The sequence below is a fragment of the Trachurus japonicus genome, unplaced genomic scaffold (genome assembly GCF_045865225.1).
Source record: "Trachurus japonicus isolate A0001 unplaced genomic scaffold, Traja_1.0 AP030679.1".
Taxonomy (NCBI): Eukaryota; Metazoa; Chordata; class Actinopteri; order Carangiformes; family Carangidae; genus Trachurus; species Trachurus japonicus.
In genome coordinates, this window is record NW_028220812.1 from 32,661 (window position 1) to 42,652 (window position 9,992).

At 41.0% G+C, this 9,992-nt stretch overlaps 1 protein-coding gene across 1 annotated transcript; it reads left to right on the forward strand.

Annotated features, from left to right (window-relative positions):
- Positions 1 to 4,918: 4,918 nt before the first annotated feature.
- LOC146960134 (uncharacterized) lies at positions 4,919 to 6,579 on the forward strand. The gene is made up of 2 exons (XM_085772602.1): positions 4,919 to 6,312; positions 6,447 to 6,579. Exons 1-2 carry the CDS (start codon positions 5,018 to 5,020, stop codon positions 6,577 to 6,579), a joined length of 1,428 nt encoding a protein of 475 aa, XP_085628728.1. The 5' UTR covers positions 4,919 to 5,017.
- The last annotated feature ends 3,413 nt before the right edge of the window (positions 6,580 to 9,992 follow it).

The window sequence follows — 9,992 nt, forward strand, 5'->3', positions numbered from 1 at the left end:
AGGAAACCTATGATGCATTCAGGGAAACTGGTATTTCTGAGTGTTGTAATTCTAACCAGGGTTACATACCTATACTACATAACAAAGTTGAAGTCTTTTCCCACCTTCGTGTTATAAGAAACAATACAGTCCAATTCTCCAGATTCAATCAAAGGGTTGTGCTCAGAGCAGGCAGATGAGCAAATGCACTCAGACAGAGGGATCTGGGACTCTTATGTCTTTGTGTGAAATATTACAGACCTGATTGGAAGTGACACAGCTATAATTCAGCATGGTGAGAGGGGCCAGCCTTTGGTCCAGCACACACACACACACACACACACACACACACACACACACACGGACCATATGGGCACTGGAAAGGTACAGCTAATTTCCCCACATTTCCATCAGTATGTGTCTGTAGCTAATAGAACAGTGAAAATCACATAATCTACATAATCTGCAATTTTACAGTCTGTTGGCATGGTGACAGTGCATGAAAATAAGCACTGATATGAACTTAATGTTCAAGACAAATAGTAGCATTAGGTGATGTTTCCCTAGATGCTAAGCCGTGGTTCAGTCTTGAATTGAAAGCACCTGCAATGTTGGTCATGTAGATAATATATTACAGAAGAGGAGTGTGCCTTAAACTCTTTTAGCTCCTCCACTTTCACCTGCCAGTGTCGGTCCCATAAAAAGTCCTTCTGCCTGTGGTGTTGATATATAAATCCCTTAAAGGGATAGTTCAACATTTTGGCAAATTGGCCCATTGCCATAATCGCTATAGTCATAGCAGTAGGTTCGTTACCTTTAATTGTAGGTGTAAGCTATTTTCAGTACGGCGGAGCGCAGCAGCTGGCTGCTCAGAGCTACGCTATGGAGGCTAAGGGAATTTCTTGGTTTCCCTCATTAAACTCATCAAATTCAACATCCCAAAACTCCACAGCGCTTTTGTAGACAAGTTGTGAGCTGCACAACCACCACGCTATGAGATAATGACGGAACGATACGAAACGGAGCCGTTTTCGAGGTAAATACAGGGTAAATACGGAGACTGCTTGCTGAAAAAACTGTCCCTGAACGCAACGCGCATCAGCGGTTTTGTATGAATTTACCTCGAAAACGGCTCCGTTTCGTATCGTTCCGTCATTATCTCATAGCGTGGTGGTTGTGCAGGTCACAACTTGTCTACAAAAGCGCTGTGGAGTTTTGGGATGTTGAATTTGATGAGTTTAATGAGGGAAACCAAGAAATTCCCTTAGCCTCCATAGCGTAGCTCTGAGCAGCCAGCTGCTGCGCTCCGCCGTACTGAAAATAGCTTACACCTACAATTAAAGGTAACGAACCTACTGCTATGACTATAGCGATTATGGCAATGGGCCAATTTGCCAAAATGTTGAACTATCCCTTTAAACTATTACAATACATTTCTTAACCTCAAAATAGCCTTGATTTAAGTTGAACATTAATAAATAAAGATTATAGATACGAACAAATAAGAATGCCCTTATTAAAAAGGATTAGATTACATGCTTTAAATGTTTGATTTGATTTGATTGGTGCAGTAGTCTTCTTACATATTTTGGTTTAATTTCCTTATTATAAATGAAAAAAAAGAGAGAGACTAGTGCTCACTGTTAAAGGGATAGTTCACCCAAAATTGAAATTTCACTCATTATCTACTCACCCTCATGTCGACTAAGGGCTGGGAGAAGTTTCAGAGTTATCCGTGGCTTCTCTGAGTTACAGGGGGTCTCGGCGTAGCAGTGCATGTCCATATAACGGTTGCAAATGGATACCAACTGTCTTCGTAACAAAAAGACACACCAGAAAACATCCAAATACCTCCATGCTGCTCGTATGTAATGTCCGTCTTGTCCTCTTCCCGGTTCGTCAAATTTGGACGAACTGGGAAGAGGAGCTCAGAGAAGCTTCCGCTACAAAACAAGCTTGAATAGACTTATTTAATTTTTTTCAGGACAATTTCGCATTTCGGGGCTTCAATACAAGACGGACATTACACACGAGCAGCATAGAGGTATTTGCATGTTTTTTGGTGTGTCTTTTTGTTACGAAGACAGTTGGTATCCATTTGCAACCGTTATATGGACATGCACTGCTATGCCGAGACCCCCTGTAACTCAGAGAAGCCACGTAGGACTCTGAAACTTCTCCCAGCCTTTAGTCGACATGAGGGTGAGTAGATAATGAGTGAAATTTCAATTTTGGGTGAACTATCCCTTTAACAGTGAGCACTAGTCTCTCTCTTTTTTTTCATTTATAATAAGGAAATTAAACCAAAATATGTAAGAAGACTACTGCACCAATCAAATCAAATCAAACATTTAAAGCATGTAATTTAATCCTTTTTAATAAGGGCATTCTTATTTGTTCGTATCTATAATCTTTATTTAGGGTGAGTAGATAATGAGATAATGCAATTTCAATTTTGGGTGAACTATCCCTTTAATGTTCTTCTAACAGCCCTAGTTCTTTGGACCGGACAAGTTACCGGCTGGTTAAGAAATAACAATAATCAGAGGTAGTTATTGTGAGAATAAATAATGCACCACCTTGTATGTGTTCACAATATTCAAGAAATTCTCCATGCACACACACAGATCCTCACACATCACAGGAATAGCTCTCACAAGGGCAATTGTGTAGAATGCTTAGCTTGTGGGTGAAATGTTTTTCCCGGAGCACACATCTAAGATCTTCTTACTTCAGTAAATTTCTTTAATTATTACAACCCAGGAGCAGTCTGACTGATGCCTGAGAAGCTATGACTAAAATAACTGCAATAATTCAACCTATTATACTCAGCGAAGGACTTAAATCCACTCAAGGGACGATGTGATTCATCATACTGTAAGTCGGACTTACAGAGTGTTTTATTCAGTAAATGTTGCTGCACAATTTCAGTGGAGTCAGTTTTTAAACCTTCTAATTTCACTGAGTGCTTTTGGAAAGTTGATCTCAGAACAGCACATATTGCTACAGACCACCTACAAACATTTATTCCATCCAATTCAAATACAGCACCAAATCATAACATATGTTATCGCAAGGAACTTTACATAATATAAAGAGAAACTGTTTGGACCATGAGCAAGCACAATAGTGGAGGAGAAAAACTCCCGCTTAACAGGAAGAAACCTCAAAGAGAAGTGGATTGTGGGTGGGCGGCCGTCTGCCTTGTCTGGCTGTATAGGGAAGAGAGAAATTAGAAAGAGGAGAAAGAGACCAGGAACAGCTTATACTCATGTAGTTACAGATTTGTGGTGATAATAACAGCAAAACTTACAATGTGTAATAGTGTTAATAATTAAAGTAATAATTACAGCAGGGATGGCAGTACCAACTATAATAGGGTCTAGATAACAGGTTTGTGGTACAGTTGAAGTTAGCTCAAAGAGATCTATAGTGGAAAAGCAGTCTAAATGTAAATCAGGCATTACAGTCAATGTCAAGGCAAACGTACTGGACAATACATCTGTGCCAATTGAAATTGGAAATCATCTTTCTTTTTATTATTACAGTTTGTTTTAAAGTGATGACTACTGAGAGGTAAAAGGAAGACAGCTCATATAGAGCTATGGCTCTCTGTCAGCCCATGCCTGCAGTCCTGAACCACCTGATGTTTTATTTTTTTCTTCATTATTATTTTATTTCTTCCCTGTCTAGGTGAAACTGGTGGAGCACCACTTCTGTCCAGCTTTCACAATGTTTGCCATAAAGCTCACGTTTTTGGACTGCACAGTGCAGCTAAGCCTGTTCCATTTCTTTTTCAGACAGGATCATACAAGGTGTTATATTGACACATGGCAGTGGATTAAATAACAATGGAATCCTTTTCTTAGATTTGGTGATCATCAGATAGACACAGACTTAAATTGGACGGGGGTTGGGGGAGAATATTTAATGTTCAGATCTTTTACGGTATGTTAGAACAAGATGAGGGGTGACGGTTTCATTTAGTTTTTGAATTACCAAATGAGTCTGTCAGTGAATTAAATGGTGTTTTAAATAAACAAATGCTGTTGCTTATCTACACGAGTGAAATCACTGACTGTATTTAACCAACCCAGATAAAAGGTTTGAGAATTCAGATTTTAAAAAAAAGAACTGAGTGAGGAGCAGGTGGTCGATACACAGTGTAATAGAATTGGTTTTTGAGTGTTAATTGGAGTGGGGGCTGTTGATTCTTTTAGATTTCTTCTTTTTGCTCCAACCAGGTGTCAGAGAGAACTATGGAGATTAACATCACTTGCTGATTCCACAGCATCTGGCCTTTTTGTTACAGGATTAGATCTTTACCCACAACACTCTTGGAGAACTATAGACTCATCTTTGAAAGCGAAAGAAAATATAGCAAAGCTGAGTGACTTACGGTTATTGCCAGTTGATTACATCCAAAAAAAGAAATGCCAAAGACTGAAAGCAAAACTTCTTGTTACCATACCTGAAACATGTTTTCTGCTTTACACCTTGCAATTCTGAGACACTGTTGTTGCAGTAACTTGAGAGCAACTTGGTGGACCATGACAGCTGATTTCTGTAGAAATTCTACTTTTGAGCTTCACAGAGAATTGTTTGAGAAAATGTCCATGAAGTAGTTTTGTGTGTTGATGTTGATTTGAAAGTGATTCGAGTGGAGGCGTGTGTGTACCTTTTTGTTGCAAGAATGTCATTTTTTAGAAAGAACTGTTTTGATTACAGAGTTTCAATTTGACAGAGCTGTGGGGTGTTTGTCATCTAGTAGAGTGCTTGAGTGCAGACGCTTCACTCCTTTGCTCTCCGCTTCACTCTCTCTTTTTTTTCCCATTGCAATCTTTTCCTTTTGAAATTTATTTGTATTTTTTCCTGGATACCTACATATCACTGGAAGCCTAATTTATGATAGTTACTGGAGGCTACGACTGTTTTTTAAACTGTTTTACCCTGAGAGTGTGGCTTATCAGCAGCACAACCCGGCACTGTCGTGACCGGGATTGAGGAGCTCAGCTAACAGAAGCTAATTAGCAGCAAGATGCCTCCTTTTTCCACGGAGGACTACCACAAACTGCTCCAGAAGATAGCAGTACTGGAAACAAAAATGCATCGGCTCGAAGTGAACGTGGAGGTAAATGGACAATATGGAAATGATACTACTCTGCCGATATTCCAAAACAGTGAAAGGGAGCAGGCTAACACAAGGCTAACGGGCACAACCAAGGCACGGCCGGAGCCAGGTGTAAATGGGAGTAAATCAAACAGTCCTCCCTGGAACTCTCTTGGTGCTAAGCCAAAGCACCACAAAATACCTCCCTCAAACATGGGAAGACGATTATCAGGCAGAACCCAGCACTCGGAGATGGATTACGACACCGAGTGGCCTGCACTGCCATCACACAGGACTGTCTCCTCAACCCCAAAACCACGGAGAAAACAACCACGGACCAAGGCTACGAGCAAACTGCCCCAAGACACAGGGATTCTACTTGAGAACAGATATGCTCCACTTTCACAGGACCCAGACTCCCCAAAAGAAGGCTCATCTCCCAGGACCAGAGAAAGGTATGAGGCTAAATCTGATGCTAAAGGGCTACAGAGAGAGCTAACCACTGGGCCTCAAACTCTGATAGTGGGTGACGGAGCTGTGTATGACATAAAACGCTTTTGCAGCAAGAACAACACCAAGGTACTGTGTTTTCCCAATGACATGGTGTCTGATGTTTCAAAAAAGATCTTGAAGATTGTTGCTGAGCATCCAACATTGAAATCGCTCATCATACACACAGGAGCCCTTGATGTTGTGAAGCAACAATCAGAGCTATTAAAACGAGACTTCATGGAACTGATAAACAAAGTTCAGTGTTTGAATACTGAGGTGTTTTTCAGTGGACCTCTGCCAACAGTTCGGCGAGGAGATGAGAGATTCAGCAGGCTGATGATGCTGAACAGATGGCTTAAAGATACATGTACTGCTCAATCACTGAACTTTATTGACAATTTCAACATCTTTTGGGAACGCAGGCACCTCTTTAAGGCAGATGGATTTAGCCTTAACAAGTCAGGAGTACAGCTGCTAAGTGCCAACATCTTTTACTTTTTGCGTCAGGCACCAGCAGTCCCTGTCAAGGACAAGAGACAAAACAATCCAAAACAGCAGATAAGACGGCACTCTGGTGAGGGCGCTGAGATAAGGATTGACAACGGAGGACAGCAGACTCAGAAAGAACCTGCAACGTCATCATCTGCACCCCAGCAACTGGATTATCCACCAGCCCCAACAACGTCATCACCTGCACCCCAACAAGTGGATCATCCACCAGCCCCAACAACGTCATCATCTTCACCCCAACAAGTGGATCATCCACCAGCCCCAACAACGTCATCACCTGCACCCCAACAAGTGGATCATCCACCAGCCCCAACAACGTCATCATCTGCACCCCAACAAGTGGATCATCCACCAGCCCCATCAACACAACACAAGGAGTCTCCCTTAGCCCCAAAAGCCCCAAAGGGGGAGTCTCCCCCGGCCCCAACAGGAGACTCCCAACATTCAACCCCCCGAACCCCATCCAGCCCCCAACTCTCTTCATCTAGTCCTGACTCCCCATTTCTGGATTTCCCTGACAGGATGAAGAGCTTTCTCACTAGTGGAATCCAACTAACACCACGCCAGGGTCTCATATTTTCCCCAATTAACCCCCCACATCGTCCACCCCCTCGCATTCCACCACGTCAGAAACAACCCTCGACCAAAAGTCACCGAGCCCCCCCACTTCCTCTGAATCATCATATCATTGAATCTGAATGATATGTGCCGGGTCCAGGCTGCAATACTGATATCAAGAATGTTCTTTCCCAGGAAAAGTCAGGGCCCTATGGAGTTCAGGCAGCTTTCTCAATCCCTGTGGTGACGGGTAACAGAAAAGTGATCAAACTGGTGAGAAATAAAAAGGGTTCAATTAAATCTACCAATCTAGTGAGTATAGCTTGTCAACCTCGAAACTCACCAGTGTCTCCTGTTATCTCCACAAGGTTAGCTCTACTTAATATCAGATCACTAGCCAACAAATCCTTGTTAGTAAATGACATCATTATGACCTATAATCTAGACTTCTTACTTCTTAGTGAAACATGGCTGACTGAATGTAGCTGTGCTACCATTCTCAATGAGGCTGCACCAACAAATTTCAGTTTTATGAATAAGTGTCGAAGTGGTAAGAAAGGCGGGGGAGTTGCTGCCATTTTTAAATCTGTATTTCAGTGCAAGGAAAACTATATTTGGTGATTTTAGCTCTTTTGAATATCTATGTTTTTTAGTAAAGGGTGATCCAAAAGTTCTCTTCCTAATTATTTACAGACCACCAAGATACCCAGGAAAATTCTTTGATGAGTTTGCCGAACTGCTGTCAGTTATCTGCACTGACTACAACTTTTTTATCATAACAGGGGATTTTAACATTCACATAGACAATAACATGGACACAAATGCCAAAGAACTATGCTCTCTTCTTGACACTTTTGGCCTCTCCCAATATGTGAAAGGGCCCACACACACCCGAGGCCACACTCTGGATCTGGTTATCTGTAGAGGTGTTGACATTACATCTGTTGATATCAAGGACTTGGCTCTTTCTGATCATTTCTGTGTGTTCTTTGACTTACAGATAACTCCGGACATGCAGTTACCCTCTGTATCTGTTAGGAAAAGGTTCATAAATGAGAATACCAGTGTTAAGTTTATGGAGGCTATAGTCATGTCACCAACTGTGAGTGCAGAGACAGTTGATGAACTCCTGGATAATTTCAACTGCAAAATCTCAAATGTCATTGATACCATTGCACCTATTAAAACTAAGATGACCTTGGCCAGACAGAGAACACCATGGAGGAACACTTTGATGGTAAAGGCTCTGAAAACAGAATGCAGGAAAGCTGAGCGTAAATGGAGAAAAACTAAACTTCAAATCCACCATGACCTCTACAAACAAAGTCTTTGTAATTTTAACCATGGGCTATTCAAGGCTAGACAGCAACACTTTACTGAAATGATTAATAAGAATATCAACAACACTCGTGCTCTGTTTGCTATGGTTAATAAGCTTACAACCCCCCCAAAAGAGATAGTTTCAGAACTCTTTTCCACAGAAAAATGCAATGAATTTGCTTACTTCTTCAATGAAAAAATCAAATCCATAAGGCTAAATATCAACACAAATCAGCAAAATAATACAATGATGCAATCCCTAAAATCACCTAGGAATAAATCAACTGTAATGTCAGAGTTTAATACAGTTGACCAAAAAACCTTAGAAGAAACAGTTCAGCATCTTAAAACATCGACATGTTGTCTTGACACAATACCATCTGACTTTTTTAAAACTATTATAAGCTCTGTCCAAACAGATCTGCAGCAAATAATAAATTGCTCACTTCAATCAGGCACGTTTCCTAAACCCCTGAAAGTAGCTGCCATCAAGCCGCTCTTAAAAAAGAGAACATTGGATACTACCATTTTAACCAATTACAGACCCATCTCAAATCTTCCCTTTATAGCCAAGATCGTTGAGAAAGTGGTTTTTAATCAACTCAGCAACTTCGTAAACTCCAGTGGACTCTTTGACAAATTTCAATCAGGCTTCCGACCTCACCACAGTACAGAAACAGCTCTTATTAGAGTGTTAAATGACATAAGGTTGAACACTGACTCAGGCAAGGTGTCAGTTCTGGTCATGTTGGATCTCAGTGCTGCGTTTGACACTGTGGATCACAGTATACTGCTGGACAGGTTGGAAACCTGGGCAGGACTCAGTGGGACAGTCCTAAAATGGTTCAGGTCCTACTTAGAGGAACGGAGTTATTTTGTGACCATTGGTAGTTATCAATCCGATCGAGTGGCTATGACGTGTGGAGTTCCTCAGGGGTCAGTCCTTGGACCCCTTCTGTTTAACATGTATATGCTGCCTTTGGGTCAAATTCTACAGAACTCTAATGTCAACTATCATAGTTATGCAGATGACACACAGATATATCTTGCACTGTCTCCAGATGACTGCAGTCCAATAGAGTCATTATGTCACTGTTTAGAGCAAGTCAAAAATTGGATGAGCCAAAATTTCCTTCAGTTAAATCAAGAAAAAACTGAGGTCATTGTTTTTGGAAATAAAGAGAAGAGGGTTGCTGTCAGTAAACACCTTGAGTCACTGTCTTTAGAAACTAAAGACCAAGTCCGAAACCTTGGCGTGCTGATAGACTCAGATCTGACCTTCAACAGCCATATCAAATCAGTTACCAAATCAGCCTTTTATCAACTGAAGAACATATCCAGAATTAAGGGTTTTATGTCCCAAACTGATCAGGAGAAGCTGATTCATGCTTTTATCTCCAGTAGACTTGACTACTGTAACGGTCTTCTGACTGGTCTCCCCCAAAAAAGTATCAAACAGCTGCAGCTCATTCAGAACGCTGCAGCTCGAGTTTTAACCAGAACAAAGAGATCAGATCACATCACCCCGGTTCTTAAGACCTTACACTGGCTCCCAGTCAGCTACAGAATAGATTTTAAAGTTCTGCTCCTGGTTTACAAATCACTGAATGGTTTAGGTCCAGAATACATGAAAGACATGTTAGTAGAGTATAAACCCAGTAGAGCTCTGAGATCTACTGACTCAGGTCAGATAGTGGAGCTCAGAGTTCAGACCAGACATGGTGAAGCAGCATTTAGCTACTACCAGCAGAACTGAGATCAGCCCCAACTGTGAGCACTTTTAAATCCAGGTTAAAAACATTTCTCTTTTCATGTGCTTATAGCTGAGAACTTTAAACTTATCTATTTTTTTTTCTTTTACTTTTATTTGCTCTTGCTTTTAACTCTGTTTTTAGTGTTTTGTTTGTTTTTATTCTGTCTTATGCTTCTTTTTTTAATGTTTTGTCTTTATGTAAAGCACATTGAGTTGCCTTGGTATGAAATGCGCTATATAAATAAAGATGCCTTGCCTTGCCTTGCCTGC